This window comes from Pocillopora damicornis, chromosome 5 (genome assembly GCF_964200805.1).
Source record: "Pocillopora damicornis chromosome 5, jaPocDami1.2, whole genome shotgun sequence".
NCBI classification, from domain to species: Eukaryota; Metazoa; Cnidaria; class Anthozoa; order Scleractinia; family Pocilloporidae; genus Pocillopora; species Pocillopora damicornis.
In genome coordinates, this window is record NC_142674.1 from 870,010 (window position 1) to 892,698 (window position 22,689).

General features: G+C 38.8%; 3 protein-coding genes across 3 annotated transcripts in view; 2 read left to right on the plus strand and 1 right to left on the minus strand.

Annotated features, from left to right (window-relative positions):
* The first annotated feature begins 72 nt into the window (after window positions 1–72).
* On the plus strand, window positions 73–4,613 carry LOC113677266 (uncharacterized). Its single transcript, XM_027194051.2, has 7 exons — window positions 73–371; window positions 743–921; window positions 1,393–1,486; window positions 1,850–2,024; window positions 2,555–2,586; window positions 2,998–3,239; window positions 3,493–4,613. Exons 1-7 carry the CDS (start codon window positions 158–160, stop codon window positions 4,108–4,110), a joined length of 1,554 nt encoding a protein of 517 aa, XP_027049852.2. The 5' UTR covers window positions 73–157; the 3' UTR covers window positions 4,111–4,613.
* On the minus strand, window positions 4,420–17,555 carry LOC113677265 (transient receptor potential cation channel subfamily V member 6). The gene is made up of 17 exons (XM_027194050.2): window positions 17,308–17,555; window positions 15,472–15,787; window positions 14,883–15,096; window positions 14,159–14,317; window positions 13,652–13,806; window positions 12,946–13,092; window positions 12,506–12,587; window positions 11,825–11,940; window positions 11,519–11,635; window positions 11,241–11,351; window positions 10,301–10,452; window positions 9,683–9,792; window positions 9,209–9,300; window positions 8,554–8,679; window positions 7,883–7,918; window positions 6,844–7,032; window positions 4,420–5,026 (listed from the first exon to the last, which is right to left on the minus strand). Exons 2-17 carry the CDS (start codon window positions 15,760–15,762, stop codon window positions 4,949–4,951), a joined length of 2,175 nt encoding a protein of 724 aa, XP_027049851.2. The 5' UTR covers window positions 15,763–15,787; window positions 17,308–17,555; the 3' UTR covers window positions 4,420–4,948.
* A 902-nt stretch (window positions 17,556–18,457) lies between these two features.
* Window positions 18,458–22,689, plus strand: part of LOC113677241 (uncharacterized) — a 29,064-nt gene continuing 24,832 nt past the window's right edge. The window contains exons 1-7 of the mRNA XM_089207736.1: window positions 18,458–18,779; window positions 19,235–19,321; window positions 19,635–19,702; window positions 20,302–20,412; window positions 20,710–20,782; window positions 21,661–21,728; window positions 22,257–22,379. Of these exons, the coding sequence (XP_089063862.1) occupies window positions 18,665–18,779; window positions 19,235–19,321; window positions 19,635–19,702; window positions 20,302–20,412; window positions 20,710–20,782; window positions 21,661–21,728; window positions 22,257–22,379 (645 nt within the window). The 5' untranslated portion in view covers window positions 18,458–18,664. The remainder of the gene's footprint in view (window positions 18,780–19,234; window positions 19,322–19,634; window positions 19,703–20,301; window positions 20,413–20,709; window positions 20,783–21,660; window positions 21,729–22,256; window positions 22,380–22,689) is intronic.

The following is a 22,689-nucleotide window of genomic DNA, read 5'->3' on the forward strand; positions in this document are numbered from 1 at the left end:
ATTTTAGTTTCTAACGGTAATCGAAAGTTATAGCCATGATGCCAGCATTAGCAGGAACTTATTAAAATATTTCGGTTTCGTCTTCGTTGAGCAAACTTCGGGTCGGTGGAAGGGGGCATTTCACAGCACCTTCCGGTTCTCAAACGTACAAAACATTATGTTTGTACAACTTAAAGCCCTAATCATTATAGTTTTAAGTTCCATGGCTACAATGTTAGTTTGCGATGTGAGTGCAGTTGGAACTAATACGGAGAGAAGATGTAAGAAGCTTTTATGTCCTGCTGCAGAGGATACCAGTTGTGGCAACATCCACTGTTTCATGAATGATTCTACAGTCACGTTTGAGGTTCATAATTTCAAACTGGGAAAAAGTAAGTTCTAGATTTTAAACTTTGTGATTGATTTCTCGATTCCATCTGATGAGCAATGTGCCCTTGCGGAGCAGAAAGAATTTGCCCTTGCGGAGCAAAAAGAATCTCATTGACTTCAGGTTTAGCAGTCCGTGACAATCGATCCCAGCCTTGTTTATATTCGTTTCATTGTTGACACAAAACGAAGCCAAATTTTAGTAATCTGTTCATTTGCTTTATCGGTGGCTTACAGAAATGAGTGTTCGAAATTGAAATCTCGAGCTCTTTACCTCTTCAGACGATGCAAATTTCTTCGTGTTTGGTGTATTTTATTACTACATCTCAAAAACGAAATTTATCTGATCTAGCTTTTTTTCTGTTTTAATCTTCAGGTTATGTAGGATTCTTAATAATATACAATCAAACACTGTGCAAAGTTTCCATTCTGCAAAAAATTGAAAATACCGCGAAACTGATCAACGACACTGTCCCGAAGTACTGTAACAAGACTCTGTGGCAAAAGATTAACTTAACATATGGAAACTCGAGTAGATTTGGAGTCCAACTTAAGGTAAAAAAACTTACAGAATACTGATACAAAGTTCCCTTAGGAAAATTACTTACTCATTTGATATACGTGGTGTTCAAATCGAGATTGTGGTGACGCGATCTGTACATTAGACAGAAAGATTGCACAAAAGACAAAATTTTCCGTTGGAAGGCGATATCACGATGTAATAGCAAATTCTTCTGCTGGCTGATTTACAAGGAATTGTATGGCAGCTGGATCCTTTACCCTCTAAGAGCGACCAGTATCTAATATCTCCTCACAATTTTAACCCCAAATTATTGTATGGAGAACAGTATGGAGAATATGCATACTGATGTTAGGGTGGATCTTAAAAGTTTATCTTGCATGCCGATGCGATCTAGTTGTGTACGAGAGAAATTGTTGGAAAATTATGGAGCAATTTACGAGTTAAGTCAACTTTTTGCTTTCGAGCTAAGATGAATTTTCTCTCCTTTCTTCATTTGTACACAGGATGGGATTGATGGCATCTTCGTGTTTAGCATGGGGAAAGTTTCGTTGACAGCTTTCATGTGCTTGGGATGGGAAGACTACAGGCAACGCTACGGTAAAAGTTGATTCATTCATTTTTATAACATAGCTAGTAAATTTGTCTAATCCAATTCAATTGCTTGAGCGTGCTTCATATTCCTATTGTGCACACTCATGACGTCAGCAAACAAATCCCTCGAGAAAAAAATTTCCATCGGGTTGAAAACGTTATAAAACAATTGGCTCATACGTTAGCTGTGCGTTCATCGAGATATGAAGCACGCGGGAAGTTTGGAGAGCACGAAAGATGCGTAAGAGCTGCTCGAGGCGTAGCCGAGAGCAACTCTAGCTTCTTGTTAATTATCTTCAGTTTTCTTGCACTCTAATGAAGCTTAAAAATTCAATCGTCTCAACAATCATGTTGTTACTTCCTTTTCAGATATTCGCGCATGCTACGAAAACGAAAACTTCCCGAGCATCTCACCAACAAATCCTGAAAACCGAAAAACAGCAGAAACATATCGCCCTCTGACATATTGTGTGGTAGTGACATTTTTGCTGCTGGAGGTCTTGGTGTGTGCGGTAATATATCTTTGTCTGAAGAGAAAACGCGGGTAAGATCTGATGAGGATGTCTCTCTTTTTGCTTCTGATTACCCGTTTAGTGTCGCGTTAGTATCTCTTTAGATATAAATATTAACTTGTTGACAGTAGTTGGTTATGGTCAGGGTTAACGTTCCCAATTTGCTTAGCAGTTTTGCATAAAACAATGGTTACCCGTTAAAGGCGCGAGATACTCGACGAGTCAGTTAGTTAACGTTCGCTAGATTTCACGCGGGATCTCGCATTTAAGACATCGTGAAGTGTGATTCTTCCCTCCCTTTTGGCATTCGCAAGTGTGCGATCTCTGATCATGACTGATCGGAAATTATTAAACAGTATGAAATCGGACAAATCTAAGACAATGTGTCGAACATTTTCAGTTGTTTTACAGCCTCTCGTCTAATAGGCTGCCAAAAAAAGCTGTTCAAATAAGGAGCGATGTTGTTTCATGTGTACAAATAAAATACAAACTAGGATGAAATTAAATTAGTTATATGTGCGACTTTGTCATTTAAAATCTGTATGTAATGTATTCTCTATAGGCGCACGAAAGAAGAAGAAGAAAACTCCGCGGGTAGGTATTGGTTCAGAGGTATTTGTTGTTGTAATTATTTTTTATGTCGCTGACGGTGGGTAATTTTGAAATATTTTTGATTAAATGTCGAAAATGGTCCAGAGCTGTTTTAGGTTTATTTTGACTGCACTTTAATTCTGATCGCCTCTAAGAACTCGCGCAAACTGTTCAACCGATCAGAAAAAATTGCTGCTAAATTAGTATGACTAAGCGCGACTTAATCACGAGAACTATCCAGGGTTTAGGTTTGCCGAGACGGTGACGCGAAGGGATCACAATGCCCATACACTTTATGTCATCAGCCGGATATTTGCATTTGTGCGGATTGGCTGTGATGATTGCTTTGGTTTTGCTTTTCTAAAGATATTCGATGGAAAATTGCACCAATCGCAACCATATCTATCTCTGTAGGTAATCCCATCTACCAGCGAGGTGTGCAGGTTTTGGACCTTGAGCCAAGTGACGCATTAAACGCAACTCAAGACTCGTACCAGCCTCTTGTCGAAAACACAAGGGAACCTGGAGCGAGTGAGGACTATCGAAGTCTTGAGAACGAAGAAGGATGTGATGAGAGGAATACCGTTTTTGTAGACCAAACAGGCTACGAAGGTCTTGCTCGGAGCCAGACACACAAATACCAAAGCTTAGCCAAGGTAGGAAAGAAAAAGGTACTCTGCTGCAGCAATCGTATCATGGCTTTTAGCAACATGTACGAGAAGATACCAGGGATCAATTAGTTACCGATAAACTACTCGGTATTTTAAAATTACTCACCGAGAATCTTATGGCATAAAATTCTCGGTGATACCAAGGACTTTTCATGCTATCTAGTTATTGACAAGTGTCAGCGCTTCTTAAAACTTGATTCCTGAGTGTTTTTCCATCTTCTTTTTTTCTTCTCCACAGGACAAGGTATGCAAAACGGATCAAAGAAAATCCGATGACATCGACCCCAAAAACTCGAGAAAGTCTAACACAAGTCGTTCAGAAACTGATCAACGTTTTCCAGTTACTTTCCAGTCCAAAAGAGACCCTCTCGATTCGCTGCGAAATGTGATCAAATCAGCAATTCCACTTCGACCTCACACATCCTCCTTCACCCCTAATAACCACCAAGAAGGCGATTCAACTCCTTTCGATCAGTCTACAAATGCGCCATTGTACTATCTCTTAGAGAGCCCAGGGAACACCGCTGGAAAGGGACCTGCCTGCACCGACACGTACCCAAAAGAATCCAACTTGGTTCCTCTGCAAATGCGAGGCGTTATCGAAGAACTTAAGGCTGGCACTACCTGCAGGAGTGTCGAGTTTGACAGCACGAAAGAGGAGCCAATGTATCACGTCCTCGAGGGGCCAAATCCTACACCAGACCGCATGCGTAATGTCATTGGGGAGCTAAAAAGTCTCAACAAAGCTGGCCAAAGAAGAGAATCGTCAAATGAATGTAACACAGCTCGTCCAGATAATGTCTTTGTAGACCCAAGAGACTCAGAAGATGAAAATGAAGGGTACAAAGATCCGTAGCGAGCTTTTCCACAGAACGTAAGAGCAAATGAAAGGCCAACGCTCAAAACGACGGCCAATTTACATCACCAACTTAGTTAATAAAACCAAATCATCATGTTATACCCCAGAGCTACTCAGCAATACAGTTTCTCCAGAAACTAACCCCGTTTTCTGGAGTTCAAGTGGAGATTTTCCATCACAACACCTCTCGAAAGCAAGAGCTACGTTCGCGTTAGGTTCGAATGATGAGATAAAGTCGCTTACAATATATCAATTAGTTTACCCTACGGTAAAATATGAGTGTCACATAAAAATACAAGACATGAATGAGATAAAACACAAAAAAATATTGATCATATTACTGTAAATTTCCTAAGAAGTACATTAATGGCGAGTCATTCAATTTTTTTGAAATAACTCGATATCAAATTGCTGCAACATTTAAATTGTAAAATTCTGGAGTAATGCGTACCTTCACAAATGTTATCATATATTATTTAAATATAACTATTTCCCTGAAAGAAGTTTATATTGAGTGCTAACTATAAGTATCGAGGCAAAAAGGACATTTCAATTGCCCCCGTGTAGAATAAAAAATTACACTTCATTTCATGCTTTTCCCCAAATTTGAAAATGTTCTTTTTGCTCTTTTACATCCTCAATCTATTCTTATGAGATATCTCCCTCAATAAATCTCGCCTTATTTCAGCGATTTTTGTTTTGAGAAAGTCTTATCGAGGTATTATAACAAATGCACATTTCCATCTATCCCATCTTTCATCGAGCGACCTCGCATCTGTACGTCCACGTCATAGTGTCCGCGTGCTGATTTGATCACGTGATGTTCACGTGAGGCTCACGTCGATACTGGTGTGAGATTCCGTTTTTTCGCCTGTTCTTGAAGTTTGTTTTTCACAGAGTCAATTCCAAGAATCTGGGAGAAAAAGATTTGGAAATAAATCATTTGGAAATGATACGAAAAAAAAGGTATGCAAATTATCATTTTATTTCAATCATAGGCTAAGGTACTTTCTAGTGGTTATTTACGTCACAGTTTTAATCTTGTACATAACCTTGTACGTCATGATCAGTGGGCTCCATCAAGTCTTTATGCAATCCAAGAAAATCTTTTCCATCCCTTCCCGTCTTGTTGTTGCTTTAAAGTTTATTATTTTAACCAATGGGCTTTTTTCTTATTAATTTTTCGTTGTTTGCTTGCAATTTTCTCTATCACACGAAACAACTGATTTTAGTTCCCTCTCAGATAACGGCAACTTTGTGTGTTATTTCGTGGCTCCTTCAATGAACTAATTCCTTGATTCTTCGTCTCCTTAAAGCCATGGTCGGCTGGGCCATTTTGTTCATTGATGTCGAAAAGAACCCTGGGATTGCAACGGGATTGCTCTACTTCGCTCTGTGATTCGTTTAGACTGAACCAAGCTAATTTTTAAGTTTTAAACATGTCAAATTTACTTCAATTTTTTAACTTGGCTTTTAGTTGTTTTACTTGTTTCTTTGTTTGTTTTTTTAGCCTGTTGCGAGCTCTCAAGCTGGGAACAGCAAAAGAGAGGCTTAGGCAAACGGCGGTCGCCGTTTTAAAGTGCAAGCTGTCTCTGTCCGAGCCCCCGCCTCTCTTCAAGCGACCGCTGTCTTGTTCTTATCCACTCTCTTTGCAAATTAATTATTCAAACACTTTATAGCTTAAATTTTTACTCTGGAATTAAGTGCTGACTGCAGAACAGTCCTAATAAGATCAAAAGACAGCTTTATTGAATATGTCATGGCTATCCATGTGGGACAACCCCCACACGTCCAACCCTACAGTACTCGCTTAAGCAGTAGCGGACTGTTCTGCAGGTAAGTGCACGTGCGTGAAGTTTAAGTTGCAGGTGAAAAGATATGCAGGTTGTTTTTAGAATTATGTTACCTGCCTCCTTCAGAGTCGGCCTGCTCAGACCTCAGCTCGTTGAGTACAGCCTAACGTTAAATTTTTAGAGTTTGATTGTATTAATTTTAAAGAAATAAAGAGCTGCGCTTTAGTATAGTTAAATCATTTGTTAGACGAACCGCCTTTGCCAAAAGTGTTCAAGATACACTTAGATGCACTCAACCAGTCAGTAAAACTAAATTCTGTTTCATTTTAAAGACAGTTCTATTCAAAATTACTTAGACTTGACTAACAACATCGTACGTTTATAGGCATAACATATAAGTATTTTTATACCAACTTTAAATTGATAACACGTTTATGTGCTTAGTAAGGTAGGTTTTGACGTCGTTTTTACGTTTATGCTGAATTAACTGCTATTTATTTTAAGGAGCGGTGGTATTTCTTTCCTACTCTTTGAGCGGTTCGCTTTAGAATGATTTTAAGCCTTACGAAATATTTCGTACCGAAGGAATTGGAACGGAGCTAATTACTTCTTTCAAAACTTGTTCTGGAAATGTTCTTATGGGGAAGATGGTACTATGTACTATGGTACTATGTACTATGTACTTACTCGCCAGTATATTTAGAGGGGGCACTTCATGTAAACTTATTAAAGAGAGAGAAAGATGATAAACATTTGTCAAAAGTGATACAAGGAAACATCTGAGTCTCCCCTAAGGAACAGAACCAAACACCTTCTGATATCGTAGTAGAATGCTCGAAGGAAACGCCCTGCATACTTCCAAACCAGGAAATACATATCGAAAGCATTCTGTCAGGAAAATTTATTATCAGAATTTTTTTTTCAGATCAAGACATACCTGCCAATTCAAGATGGCGGTTTTCCGTTTGTCAGCTTTACTTGGCAAGCTGCTCTTTTTGATCACCATTAATCCCCTTCGCCTTTCTTTGCTTCCTTCCGATGCCATGTTAACAGAGTAGTCATCCTGTAGCCTTTTCAGCTCCAATGGGCTCACTGAACGTTCTAATACCATGATAATCTGTGCCCACTAAAAAACAAAACCACAGATTTCTCTCATCGGTATGTTCAATATATATGCACACTGCGATTGTTCATCCTGTACTATACTTCTCAGTTCACAAACATTTCAAGCTGTTTTTGCGCCACAATCTCTCGTTATCTGTCGTTAATTCTTCTTAACTTCAGTGTGGGAAAACGAAAGTTTTCTTAAGTTTATATGACGTGCTAACAATTAGACGAAGACTTCCAATTTGATCCATTTTTCTTCTGCAGTGCGTCATTCATTAGAAGCCCTTTCGCGCGCCTAGAAGTTATTTCCCGAACCCGTCAGACACGCAGTAGTAATAAAATAATTTTGTGTATTGGGTTGGGTTGTATTGTAATTTAGGGATCCTTTTTTATCCTCGAACTTTGATAACATCCCCTTTAGGTACTACTTTGCTTCTCTTAATACTTTAACCCCTTGCAGTGATCAGCATCTAGTTTCTCCTCACAATATCACCCCTAAATTACACATTAGGGTCACAAGAATGAGGGAAATGATCACCAACTAAAGAAATTCTTGATTGTTAAACAAATTCTCCTTGTCAGCACCTTAAGAAATGTATAGAGAACAGTATGGAGAATATACATACTAACGCTTGGGTGTAAAGGACAATCGCACCCGGATTTTAACTCGGATTCGGTGGAATGTTTTAAGTAATTAGGAACTACAATGAGTTTAGGTCACAAGACTTTGCAATTGACTTTAAAAATAGACTTATGTCACCTTCTCCGCAAATCAGAAGCAAATACATTGGTTTTGGCGTAATCGATTGAAGAGGATTTGCCTTGTGTACATACAAACTAATTTACAGTTGAAAGATCTTAAATCTCACCTGCCTTCTCCATTCTTTGGCCGAACGGTCTGAGATCTACCACACCAAAAGTAAACAAATTTTAAAGAGCAAAACAAGAAACAAAATGATAACAACAATAACAACAAAAACCAGAAACAAAGTTGAGCCTAATAACTTCCCAAGCTTATCGCTGTTTCCATGGTATGTACTGATGGGGGGTTTTGGAATTCCCTCTGGATAGAATCGTAGTTCATCATAGGTTATCCCCCTGAATTTTTTTAGGTTTCCCCTTTATGTTTTGTCAGGTTTTTCCACAGCATTTTGTTATGGGGCCCCCCCCCCGGGATTTTTTCACGTTATCCCACAGCATTAAGTCAGGTTTCCCTAAAGCATTTGTCAGGATTTCCCGCGGCATTTTGTCAGGTTTCCCTACAGTATTTTGTTAAGGGTTCCCTCGGTATTTTATCACGTCATCCCGTCATTTTGGCTGGTTTCTTACCAGCATTTTTTTCAGGCTTTCCCTTGGCATTTTCTCAGGTTTCCGTGACAAATTGCCACTACCCACTTACACTCCTGGGTGAAGATAGAGGCACTACGAGGGTAAGTTAACTTTCAGAACTTGACATCTCTCCAATCAATCAAAGCTCAAAATGCAAACTCCTCAAGGATTTGTCAGACTCGTGTGTTCCGTCAGACGGTTCTTTACTTACATTCTGATACGTGTTTGCCATCATGGCAATCAACATGTTCATGAGTAAAACCGTGACGAACAACATGAAGTAGAAAAATAAAAGCTTGGCCAGTGTGGGATGCCGTGACTTCTCGAACGTGAAGAACTGGGGAGAGACAAAAGATCAGAAGTCTGTAATTATGGACACATAACTACCATTTTGAAATTTTCTGCGACATCTGTCTAACCTAGGGAACACAGGGTGTATGGGGGAACAAAAATGCACTTCTGCAAAACAACATTTTGTGAACTCACTAATTGCTTCGTAAAAATACTACCGGAACAAAAAAATATTATCAGGACATGACAAAACCGAAAAATTTCAATCGGCATAAGAGAGATTTTTTCGGAGAGTGACAATGGAGTACTTTGAAAGGATAAATTATGAGTTTCGCTGAGAGGAGAACGTATGACCCAATCAAAACGTCGAATGTTCGACCACTGAGATATGGACACTTGTGCTAACTTCGATTTAAGCCATTAAATTGGATTCATGTTACGAGCTTTCTGCAATCTGTTAGGATTTCACCGTTAATGTGTTGCATTTGTGCAGTGGTGTGAAAGGGGATGGTTTACTCTATACGTAGTTATGAAAATGAATAATATTTATTAGGTAACGACGCATTGCAACTTACGTCAAACTCGCCAAATGTCATGCGCATTAGCGTCATGATGGTAAATCCTTCGTTCATGAATCCGTTCACCCCTTTCATCACGTGTGAGAAGGCTTCGAAAAAAAGATAAGAGGGTCTTAAAAAAACTAGTCACCAGTTTGAATTACAATGAAATGAAAACATGCATCGTTGAGAGTTACCCAAATACGGTCTTCATTACGAAATGTACTCCTTCTTAACTGATACTGGTTTTAAACATTTATAGAGATAAATTTCCACCACTTTCACCGACACTTTTGGTTTATACCACACAGAAACAAAAATTAGTTTATTGCTGTCGATGTATCGAAAAATGTTCGAAAATTATCATTCTCTTAAAGCGCAATTTGAAGGCAAAGCATTTTTTTCCATTTTTGACGCTTTTTCATAGAAGCCATGACCATAGTCATCTTCTATGTGACTACGCGTCTTATATCGCTGACGAAGTTGTTTTACCTTGTGCAAGCCCCACCACGTAGATAATATAAATGATGAAGAACCTGGTCATATCTCCAGCGCACATCCTGTATATCATGTCTACAAAAGGACCGATTGCTCCAAACCCCCTGCAAATTAAGTGACAGACAGGAGTGTTTTCTGGAACATTGCCATAAATGTTGCATTCACTTTAAGTTATGAACCATCAACAGACAGTGCCCTCCTAACCTTAAAAGTCTTTAATGAAAGATGGGTGCACACCCCCCTCCCCAACGGAATTCTTCTCCATCACAAATAGAGCGCTTTTCGACTGATTGTCGTAAAACCAAAACCAAGGTAAAAACAACGGCCAATCAGAAAAAAGAAAAATATATTTAAGAGCCAGTAAGAACACGCAGTAAAAACAGGCAAGCTTGGCCCGCTAAAGTGCGAGAAAACGCGGGCGATCAAGTCGTCATTGATTTTGGTTCTGCATCTGACTGGTGGAGAGAATGGCGTTAGTTTTCTGACCCAATCACAGAACGAGGTAAGCAAAACTAATGCAATCTCAAATCCCCTTTAACATCCAATTGGAAATTGCTCTGAATTGTGTACTTAGTAATTTTTACCCATCATGCAAAGCTAATTGTGACTCACCTGCAGAAAAACAGCAGGTAGCACCAGGCCATAGGAGCAGCAAGAATTAACATGGTAGTCTCGGCCTGGTGTTCTCCGAGGTAACGGCATGGTAACGCAAGGATAACAAGAACACAGGATACTAAAAAGATCGCTTTGCCTGGTGCGTCACGCTGCAGAAGATGTTTGCATGACATTAAATAAGGAACCTCTGTTGCAAAGAATTTCTTCACCAAGTTCTTAATATATCAGTCTCATTTGATTATGAAGATAGCCATTTCGCGACAGTGAATGAAGAATGTTGGACCACTACGGTATCTTTTGCACTTTAAATGCTATGTTTAAACAATTTTTGAGGGAAATGATTGGCGGATTGGTGGATCATACGTCTAGTTTGTTCTGATTGGATCAGCCACTATGGAATATGAATCATTATAGTCTGGCTAAAGCGAACGAAGAGAAAAAAGCGTCAGTTTTCGTAAGGATGTTGAAGACTCTTTTCTTTTGTATCCTAAAATGCGCATTTTTATTAACTTTCATATCATGGGGTACCTTGAGAACTTTTGGTACAAAGCCTCGTACCAATCCACCAATCATTTAGAGAAAATTTTCAACTGAGTGTCGAAAGAAATCTGGAATTGCTTTGCTGTTTTTCAAATTTACTCTGTGATTTGTCCACAAAATTCGCGCCATCTTCTCAACCAATCAGTTGCAAAACTAAAAACCATCGCGATTTAGTCATGTGCGTTTTCCCGCCCTTCCAGCAGTTTCCCTGTTTTCACTTTGTGCTCTCATTGGCTAATTATAGAGTGAACCTCTCTTCTGATTGGTCTCAGGGACGACTTTGTTTTGGGTGTTCTGACACTCAATTGAAAACTGCTCTATCATACATGGATTAATAATTTATAGATGAATAATATTTTCAATTAGATCAGCGGGATTATCATAAGTATTTTCATACCAAAGTTTTCATCTGTGCTTGAACTCCTTGAGTTATCAACACATCCTTGATTTCCAGCACCAAGTAGATAAACGCACCAAGAACTGTGAAGCCTTCAGCAACAACGCGAAACTAAGAATGGAAAGAACCGGAAAATCTGTATCAATGTTTACTAGCCTGTTTTCAAGGCTCTCCGTTTTTAAACAGAGGAAGCTGGGAAAAGAAGGCGAAAAAGAAAAAAGTTTTATGGATTCTATTTCACAACAGTACGTTTTGCCAATTCCCATGATGAAACTTACTCTATCAGTACCAGTCTCTATTCTCTTGGGATCAAGATGTCGTGGACGAAGATAAATGGCCAAACTGAAAACCACAAGATAAAGCACCGCGAATAACAATCGCCTGTAGAACTTTCCCTGCGATGAAAACGGAAATCATCAGAGTTCATTAAATGCTAAAGACAGTTGAAGGGGCTGTTGTGTTACTCTGTGTTCAAGTTCTCTCTTCTCCCACATCATTTCCCAATTCAAGAAGCCTATGTAAAATTAACGAAATTTTTTGTCTGCATAAGCAAAGGTCCCCTCGATTGAATTCAGCGTTCTTACCTTCGCAAAAGCTTTCCATTTTTCTTCCAAAAGGCGATATATGATACCGCTGTTCAGCATGTCCAAATGATCGTCCTTCTTTCCATTTAGTGTAATAAGTAATGCTGAGTCATCACCTTAAAAAGACACATCGAATAGAACAGAACATGCTCAACTCATTCTGTCTGTGCTAATGCTATTAAGAAGAGGGGAGAGAGGAGAACGGTGCGTCTCCCCATGTGACTTCTTGCGGTGACGTTAAGACTCACAGTAGGTATCAGACTCGGCTGAGGCGACAGAGCTCGAGGATTAGGCGAAATTTGAAGGTAAGACGGAAATAAAAGCCGAATCATGATGGAGAGAACGCAATGTAAGTAAGCCCTAATATCGTTTCATCAATTTTCGATTGAACGTGTTTAGTACTCCTGCTTCGCTTCTAGTTTGCTACCACTTTCTTAACCAATCAGATTCAAAACTGAAACCAAAAACGACTCAGTCCCTTGCGAGCGTTACACCTTCGTCATTCGCTCTGACGAAGAGCTATCGCTCGAAACGTCAGCTTTTAAACTCTTTACGGTGGCCAATTTACGTTATCAACTCAGTTGACAATACTAAATTACCCTGTTATACTCTTCCACCGACGCAGCACCACATTTTCTTTAGAAACTTACCCCCTCTATTCACAAGTTTTACCTGACTTACCAGATTTACCATTCTTGTCAATGGAATCCAAACCCTCCAGCGGATATCCCGAACATGTCATGCGTCCATACGTCCAGTATTCCTTTCATAAATTAATTCACACGAGAGTTAAGATCGATTAAAAGCTGCAAACTATTATAATGATAATCCTGTAACACTAACTTAGTCCAGTTGTTAGTAAAAATTTAGCGTAGAATTCTTAAAGTTTATCCCTCTAACGCCTAAGAATAACTACCATCCAATTTCTTCACCCCTGAGTCAAACACAAGGGTTACGAGAATAAAAGAAATGATCACCAACTAAAGAAACTCTTGATTGTTAAACAAATTCTCCTGGTCAGCACCTTTGGAAATTTATAGAGAATAGAGTAGAGAATCTGCACATTGATTTTGGGGTGTAAAGGACTAAATTTCACCAGTTGTAAAGCCAGGATAACTTACTATGCTTTGATGCTCGAGAATTATATAAAATATTTCCTTTCGTCCCAATTTAGCAGCAAGTGTCAGGGGGGAAAGTCCTTGGCCATTTTTTATGAACGTATTGCCGGGGATCACGTGCTTTCTTCGCGTAGCGTGAAGAAACATGTCCTATAAAAGAAATGTAAGTTTACTATATCACTTGGTACAATTAATGACAACGCGTCCGAAGCCTCACCGATAAAAACTTAATCTAACCTTACAGATCTAACCTGAGGAATAGAACGGCGGCTTAAAAACAGCGGTTTTGTTTCAGTTTCTGATCCTTCATTGTTTAAATTTTAAAATTTTTTATCTGTCCGTCTTGAATGTTACAACTATAGACATATAGACTGTGCTGCGAGATTTTCAGTCATTCACATAGCGTAGTTAGAACGAACCAGCTGAAATTCTGAGATTGATTTAATCAATAAAATAACAAAATTTTCTTCTTTGGTAACATTTGTTCCGTGTAGAAATATGAAGAACGTACGCCCCTGGGTCCAGTCGCTCAAAGGTGGATAACGCTATCTATATTTATAACCAATAAATCGCTATCCAGCGGATAAGTGTTAACAAAAAGTGCCACGCTATCCGCCGGATACAGAATTATCCAGCTGCAAATAGCGTTAACCACCTATTGAGGAACCAGATCCTAACGGTGAAAAAACTAAATTATAAACTAACTTACAATTTTGTTGTGTATGACGCACAAGTGTAGCACTGTGTTGCCAAAGGTGTCTTGCTTGTTGGGATCTGCGCCATTCCTTATAAGGTAATCGTACATGTCCTCTCTCTCGAAACATGCGGCAAAGGCTGCTGGGTACTCGCCGTAGTAAGCATAACCTGTCGGTTGAAAACATTTTTGAACGTTTGAGACGTGAAAAGGGAGGCATTGACAGCAAGTTTCGTAAGAGACCGTAACTAGCCACTCTTAAGCGCACTTTTTAGAACGATTGATACACCTGCGTTATAGAAGCCCATACCAGTCTTCTGTGCAACTGAGACGATCAAAAAATTAATAGAACAAGCTCTAAATCTCCAAGACTTCCGCTGTTGTTTGCTCGCCAAATTGTTCATACCATTTTCAGATTAAAAGCCCCAAAAACCTGACCGTTTGAGACGGTCTGTACGTCTATAGCTTTATTAAGGGGAACTTTCTTCCTCGAGGGGAGGGTGGGGAGTTCTTTTCACTCACCATCATAATCTGTATCTGTTTTCATTTTATCCTTGCAATCTTCTGGCATGAAAAATCTCCCTCGTGCGCGTGCGTGAACATCAGCACTGCATTTCTCAATCAGAAGCTTTAGTGACTCCAGATCTCCATTTACTATCGCGATGTGAACAGACGTTTCACCTAAAATAAGAAAGCAAAATATTTTTATCAATGCCTCCTTCCTCTTAATTTTCCTATGAAAACTCTGGTGAAAAAAAAAATTGGCAATGGAAGGGCTGGGCTGATGGCAAAGGGTTTATGGACATTTTGTCCCATAGTAATTCCACCCGTTACCACCTTCGCGAGTTCGCCCCCTGAAATAAAACAAGTTCGCCTTCAACTTTTCCAGCTCGCCCCCAAATTTTAAACAAGGTCCTTATGGCAGCTAATGTTCCTTTCTCGATGGGGCGAACCAAGTAAGCCTCTAGATACCTTGGAAAAGTATGTAATTAAAAGCCAGGGTTTGAATATGTCATAATCCTGATCGCACGCTTTATGTAAGTTGGTTGGGTTAGGTGTCCTACCAAGAACTTTTTCAATGCACTGCTTGGAACTTTCGCCGAGTTTCTTTAGCGTACTTTTACGCCATAAATTTCAAGTTTCATTTCAATTCTCTGTTCTGTTTAGAGTCTCTTAAAAAGGCTCCTTATTACAGAATAGCCCCTGAGCTGAGAGAAAAATGATCGAATAGAACTTCTTTCCTTACCACGGTATTCATGGCCTTCGTATTGGTCCAGTGCCATTGCAGGATACAATTCTAACAGAGCATGCGCCATCTCTGTCATAGTCTTATTGTTCGTAAGGAAGCACAGGTGCAGCGCTGTTTCCCCCAGTGTCCCACGGTGTGCCAAAGACCAGCAAGCTTTACGAGGTGCGTGAAGTGAATCATCGCGACTTTCATTTGTCCTGTGTCTTTCGGGCTGAGAAGTAGTAAACATAGTTGAGATCAATGTTAGTGAAAGTCTGATATTAGCAACCTTCACCTTAAAAGGATGGAGCGCAAGAACGAAGAAACAAAAGAACCGAAAAGAAACGCCAGGAAAAGCATAGTCAACAGATACATCATTCGAAATAAGAGCGATACAGGCCAGAAGCTAACAGGATGTAGAGTACCACAGACTGGCCACAGCAATCTTGGGTAAGATACTTTGAAAGATGGAATATAGCAGCGCGCTTTACAGACAGTGAAAGACAGAGACCCCAGCCAGTCGTCTAACTCTTCATTGTTTAATTAGGAGACAAAAACGTGAACGGTCACAATTTATGAAGAATCGCGAGATGTTTCATAACTATACCTCTGAGTTCTGCCATTCCTTGAGTTCTTCAGCAGTAAGTACTTTTCCTTCTCCTTGTTCATATAAGTAAGGTAATAGAATTTTTTCATCCTGAAGCTTTTTCACAAACCCTAACTTGCCGCTTTCCTTCCAGACTTTTACAAATTCGGTGCTGCCCCCTAGGCCTTTGAGGTCCACAAACGTGTAAAGTTTGTTTTCAAGTTTTCCACGTGTTTGGGCCTTCCATGCCTCATCTTGGTCCTCCCTCAGGAGGGACCTTGTTCCAAGCGCCTTTTGAGCGCAGTTGCCCATGACCCCTTTAAATTAGGACCTCTACCTATGAGATAAAATAATTGGCTGTTAGTGGTCGAGAAATCAGCGTACACCTTCTTTCGTGACAATGAAAGACAACGTAGTAATCACGTGTTTTTTTAGCTCTAGGCCCGCTTTCCGCCGTTTTCTTGAGACCGCTCCTCAATCCCTCTGAGAAGGAAGTGCCGTGACTTCGAGGGGAGGGAGAGGCGGTGAGCGCAAGCTCTTTTCCCGAACGGCGGACGGTAATCGAGACACTTTACCCAAAGGTTACGAATAAAGAGCATGATTTGTGGGAAATATCGAAGTCCCTTCTCGTTTGATAAACATATCAGTTTCATTATAAAAACCGCGACCAAAACCAGTTGTTTACCCAACGCCCTCAGAAAGGTTCCGCGCACAAAAAAATATAATTAAGTCTGCTTTTGCTTCATCATGTTTCATGAGGCTTTTTCAGACACTTCTCCTTCACCAGCGCTCAATGTGTTCCAAGGGGCTTAATAAGGACGAGACTGAATACGTGCATGCATATGGCGTGAAATTGATTTGTCATGCTTCTTTGCGCAAATCTTCCATTGTTTTGTTGAACTTTGGAGAAGTATGAATTTGAAAGGCTTTTAAGGTGTTTAACAGCGGCCAGTCTCCCACTAAATAGCAGCCCTATTTCCGATTGTTTCGGATATGAAAATAATTTCCGATTTGTTTACTTGTCACAGGTTCTCATTTTGAGTACTTGGTTGCGTAGCAACTATTGAACCATGTGACTTACAATCTTCAACAAAGAACAGGAAGTCTGAGAATATTAGCGAAATGTTAGACTTCATTTACTTTGGATTAGAGCGTTCATTTGTTGGATCTACGAAAATATATAAATATAATTTTTTAATCTGTGGCTCTGTTTGCTTTCGCAGTAGTTATAACAACTCGCTGGTGTATGCGTATGTCAAGATAGCCAGCTATCTTTTAAACCCGATCTCCGTGTAACACAATAAAGCACAATTGTTTATTTACAGGTTATCAGATTGCGCAAAGCACGAATTTTCGGTGGTTCCGCAATAAATATCATCGAGGTAACGAGTTGCTATTGACAGAATCGGAGTAAACCTCAACTGAGGCTCGAATTGAAAACTCAGATCTTTCAGGTCTTCGTTATAGCTGTTAATAGATGGCCTGAAATGCAAATTGTAGACTATCTTAACTTGTTGGTTGTACTGTAAAAACTTGGCTTGCAGAGAAACAGAATTATTGCGTATTCAAAGTCCCTAATGTCCAGCGATGGAGGAAATTAAAGCTGTTGACAACTGGACACGGATGTTAAACTTCAAAACAGGAATTATTTCTTTCGAGAAAGCAATTGAAACTGTAAATAACTAGAGTCTAAATAAATAGAGTCTACAGGTTTATCCCTGGATGTGTATTCGTAGAAACCCTGACTTGAGGAGGGACGACTTCAAAGTTCTATACCAGTGATGGACAATATATGAAAAATCTGCCAGTAAATTAACTTTATCATCGAGTGTACAATCAATATAAATCAATACTTACGGTCTTAGCTATCGACCAGGTTTCCTTTCTGTTGTCAGAAACCACTCAAATGAAAGTAAATGAATTTTGCTCATTTTCTGACGCTTTAGGACTTTTAAGCCACGCTCAGTTCGATAAATTCTTAGCATGCTGACCTGTTTGATAGGCCATGTTGGCGGCCAAAAATATGCAAAATTTTGTGGATGTCTTATGAATAAGTAATAGCTTGCGTTACATTTGCATTTTCTTTGTGTGAACGGAGAGCATTTACGTCAGAGTCACAGCTTCCTTCTGAACATAATCGGAGTCAAACAAAGCCAAACCGTTCAATTAGGAAAGAAAAAGTGTTCTGGGTCGTCGTTGATTGACTAAAGATAATGGGTTTGGAGGAAACTAGCATGACATTTCCAGATCTTGCTGAACCTCCCAGAGTGAAAATCGCTCTCTAGGTTTAAGGGTTCACTGACGTCATGTGAGCACATAGCCTCTTGAAAACATTTGTGATGGAAGAATTGTAACAAAAGTTCTGCTACTGTTTTAATAACCGTCAACAACAGCAATAACAACATCGAAACAAACAAACAAACAACAACAACACGATCCAAAAATAACGACAAAAAAATATTTTTTCTTTTCTGAGATGCCAAAGAATCACATCCCGGTCACATCTCACACTTTTGTTGGTTTTCAATTTCAAATGAATTTTGTGAACTTACAGACGCATTTTTCGTTATTCGCACGAGTTACCCTTTAAACATTGATTGAGGAGCACCATCGGCGTTGCGGGGGAAGGGCAAATGAATCCCAATTGTCCAAAAAAAGTGGCATTATGGAAGATGCTCCCTACGGAGAGAAGAGGGGAGGGGAGGGGAGGGGAGGGGAGGGGAGGGGAGGTGGAAGGGGATGCAGGTCCCCCTTTAAACCCTGCTAGCGACGACTGACCTCCTTCTGTTCCCTTTGAAAAACCATGCATGTGACCACCCACCCCCCCCCCAAAAAAAAATCCTCTGACCCCTCAGACGATTAGCAACGACTGCTCCTTGATCTTTTTCAAGCGCACTCTACCACTTTTGCCGTATGACGGTAATTATCATTATGAGGTGTTAGCTGTTAAAGTTCTGAGCGAGAGTGACTCGAAAGGGAAATTTGACCCCATGCTTCAATAGATTCCAGTCTTCCTCGTTCCTATTTCAAGATGGCGGCTGAGGACGTTGATAATATGATAACATGTTTTTCACTGATCAGGCCTATCACTTTGTAAGGTATCATCATGTAAGACTTCTTTAAAGCGAGGACTTCTCCACTATTCAGTATGATCCGTTCCTGTTCAAAACTCGTGGAAATCAGCTGATTATCAGCAGAAACTCCAGACCTACGGATGCAGAATTCCTCATCCAGTTTTAACCGCGAGCACTCTCAGATGGCATTTGAACTGTTCGAGTTAATTTGTTTGCTGAGGGTTCGTCCACGTGTTTCTCAGCAGCTCTCCAAAGGTAAACGTCCTTGTCTTCTGCACGGCATGAAACAGCTGTTTTTATAGAAAGTTATCAAGGGTTGGAGGTACCATCGTTAAAAAAATTATTGACAATAAATGATGTTGGAAACCATCATAATGTAAAATTGATTTTGGTTTGAGTCGGTGGATAGTTTAGGTCATCAAAGTTTTGTGTTACCAAAGTTATTAACAATAAATCCATGATAGAGTTTCCAAGGGAAGTTAATCGATGATGGTTTGTGGAAGGTTTGAGTCAAGAAGGGTACGAGTTATGTGGTAGAAGTTGTTATCTCGATCTAACACCACATTCTCAAAACTAATTTACCTGGAAATCTGTAGCAGTTAGAGGGGAGAATTAACAATCAGATCTTGGGAGGTAAAGGAGTAAATGATATCTCACTCGTCTTTAATATGCAAACCAACTGACTCCATTATGTCTCCCATTACTTGTAGATGACATCAAACGATTGCCCTCCATTCAACAAGCTGCTTTTCATGAAGATGACAAACGCAATTTGATGGTGTTACTCTGCAGTAATGGTAAGTTTAACCCTTTACACCCTAACATCAGTATGCATATTCTCCATACTATTCTTGATACATTTGTTCAGGTGTTGACTAGGAGAATTTGTTAAAACAATCATGAGCTCTTTTTCTTTAATTGTTGATCATTTCTTTTATTCTCATGACTATAATGAGTGATTCTGGGGTGATATTGTAAGGAGAAATTAGATGCTAGTCATGCTTTATAGGAAAAGGGTTAAGAAGAGAATATAAATCTTGTAGAACTACCATGTGTTTTATTGTGCTGCTTGAAAAACCTTATATTTGTTTTTTAAATTTGTATGTGTAGGATCTTTATTACTGCGTGCTGAGGAGAAAGGTGCTGCTGCAGTCGTAAAGCAAGTTTCTTGGTACCAGGTAAACATTTTTTTTTTATTTTTTTGTCTTTGTATTTTTTTTTTTTTTTTGTAACAAACTAAACCGTTATTGCAGAGGTCATGGGTTCAAATCCTGTATGAGCCTGAATTATTTTTTAATAATAATTAAATAACTACTAGTCATTTAATAAGTAGTGTTCATAACTTCGAGGATTGCTTCCATATTTGTTTCTTCAAATTTGAGCTACATTTCATTTTTTCATAAAGATACATGCCAGTCTTACAGTTTCAACAGAAAAATCCAAAATTTATGTTATGGTCTAATGTTGCTAAAGAAACTGCTGCAAACAAAAATTTTCATTTCACAAAATAATATGTCGATGCTATTAAAAAAGGAAGGCTTAGGTGTGCATGGTATTGATAAGTATTTTGAAGTATTGTTAATCAATCAAATGATAATTAAACATAATGTTTTGGACATGGATTTGTACAATGCCAAGGAGTTAGGTTACATGAATATTGTTGTTGTTTGATTTTCTTACAAGTGCTTTACACTATAAATCACAATATGAATTATAGTTTGTTAATTAACACTGATTTAAAATTTATACAACTGTGTTCTTGATTAAATCTCAACAGAACCCTGCTAAAGCCATCAGAATAATAACCCTTGACCCATCAGGTTCATGGTTGGTCTGTGCATGTGTAGATGGCTCCCTGTATATCATACCAGTGGCTGGAATCGTACAGGTAAGATGAACAGTGTATGAGTCAGGTGTTCAGACTCCTTTTCACAGAAGATGTATAGTTGTAGCCAGAAGCTTTGATTGTTGAAAAATTCTCCTTGTCATTACCAAATGAAATGTATAGAGAGGAGTATAGAGAATTTAACCACTGATGTTATAGTGTAAAGGAATTCTGAAAATATTTTTTCTGGTCATTGACTGGTTAATTCGCAATTAAGTTTTAACTGTTTTACGGAGATTTTTTTTCATAAAGTCAAATTTGTTAGAGTTGTATTGATTTTTTCTTCCTTTACTGTTATAGAGTAATTCTGAGATGTCTGTTCATCATTGGCCAACAGATGATATAACACTCATTTATAAAAGTGACAGACGAGGTACAAGGATTTCAATAAGAAATGATCAAAAATATATTCTCTAACAATTATTACTCAGTTGTTTGGGCAAATGAAATGCACTGTTAACCCTTTAACTCCCATGAGTGACCAAGACAGAATTTCTCCTTACAATATCAATACAATATCAACCAGATAAGTAATGAGAATAAATAAAAATATCAACTTGGGGATAATTAGTTGATCCAGAGCTAAATTCTCTGAACTAACATTATAAGAATTGTGCGGTCGATGGTAAGGAGAATTACAAAATTAATTTGACCTTTTAAAATACTGGTAAAAGAGTGCATCAGGTCAGACACTTCATCAAACTTTTTAATGCATATTCTCAGCTGAGTTTTGTAAAGTAACGGAAACTATTATTTAAAGGGAATATAGAAATCTGGAATCTAGAAACCTCACCAGTTCCCTCCTATGTCTCCTACACAATTTCAGGTAACTCTTAGCATTTTTTGTGGGTTGTCTTGAATGAGGAAAGCACTAAATAAGGAAGGACACAAGCCATCTTTGAACTCAGAACACTTGATAATGTTTTTTTTTTGTTTGTGTTTTTGCAAACATGGCCTTTTTATGCTGTTGGTCAGCAAATCATAGTAAATCATAGTTTCTAAAGAAACCATGGTGCTGCATTGGTGGGAGAGTATAAAAGGGTAATTTAGTATTATCAACTGTGTTGATAACATAAAATGGCCACTGTATGGAGTTTCAAAGCTGACGTTTTTTGAGCTTTAGCCTTTTGTCAGAGTGGTTGGTAAAGGGCTCGAAACATCAGCTTTGAAACTCCATACAGTGACCAATCTACATTATCAGCAATGTCAGTAATACTTGGTAATTTACTTAATTACTATGTTTTTATGTAGGGTCTCCATCTGATTTAGTTTGGTGGCAAACAGTAGATGATTTGCACATTGCTGTTATAGGAACTGAGGTTTGTTTGCCTTAACAGGCATGTACCTTTTACCAGGTTTGTACAGGCCCTGGAGAACCTGGAATTTTATTTTGACATTTTCCAGGACTGAATAGTCCTGGGGAAAAAACTACTGGCCCTTGAAAATCCAGGAAATCTGCGTAATTAAGTCATTATAACGATAAAAGTTTTCAGAATTTACGTCATAAGAAACGTAATTTTTGTAGATGGTAATGAGCATTGATTTTGAAATCCTGGGAAGGAAAGAGTTAAAAGTGAAATTTGGCATCCAGGAAAAATCATCCTGAGTCTTGGTAAAGTCTTGGAAAGGTCCTTGAAATTTTTTTTGAAAAAGGGTACAAACCCTGTTTTACCTTAAGTTTCCTAATGTCATTTTGGCCCCCTTTTTTTTTCCTACTTTGACAGAAGTCAAACTTGGAAGCTTAGCATGCTGTTCTTATTTCATTATACTAACCTTAGTTAGCTTTCTAACAGAGACACTTTTGCTTTGCAGGTAGCTAATGACCAGTCCTATTATTTTTTTTCTAGCTTGGTGAAATACTGTTTGTGAATCTCAGGTCAAAAGTGATGTTAGCTGCAGTTGAATTTAAGGAGGGTATCAAGTCCTTTGAGTTGATGCAAGATAAACAACATGAAACAACTTCACTACTGGTAAAAAGAACACATCAATATGGAACATACCTCTTACTAACCGAGTTGGAGATCCCCAGTATAAGTTTTGGAGCAAGTTTTTTCTTCTCCAATTTAAATATAAATCCTAGCTGAAAAATTAAGGTTTGATAACTCAGTATGTACCAAGAAAATGGGGTTATCATAACATATTTAGTATTTCTCTGGTTTTAACCCTTTAATTCCCAAGATCTGATTGTTAATTCTCCCCTCTAGCTGCTACACATTTCCTTGTAAATAATTTATGAGAATTTGGTGTCAGATCAAGATAACAACTTTGATCTGATAAGTT

Bases quoted from the DNA above. Each gene is read 5' to 3' on its own strand.
- LOC113677266 (XM_027194051.2), top strand. From the start codon at position 158: ATGTTTGTACAACTTAAAGCCCTAATCATTATAGTTTTAAGTTCCATG. The intron at 922-1,392 runs GTAAAAAAACTT...ATTTGTACACAG, and splicing joins GATTTGGAGTCCAACTTAAG to GATGGGATTGATGGCATCTT. The intron at 3,240-3,492 runs GTAGGAAAGAAA...TCTTCTCCACAG, and splicing joins AATACCAAAGCTTAGCCAAG to GACAAGGTATGCAAAACGGA.
- LOC113677265 (XM_027194050.2), bottom strand. From the start codon at position 15,762: ATGGGCAACTGCGCTCAAAAGGCGCTTGGAACAAGGTCCCTCCTGAGG. The intron at 13,807-14,158 runs GTGAGTGAAAAG...TTCAACCGACAG, and splicing joins AACAGATACAGATTATGATG to GTTATGCTTACTACGGCGAG. The intron at 12,588-12,945 runs GTAAGTTATCCT...AATTTATGAAAG, and splicing joins TTCTCGAGCATCAAAGCATA to GAATACTGGACGTATGGACG.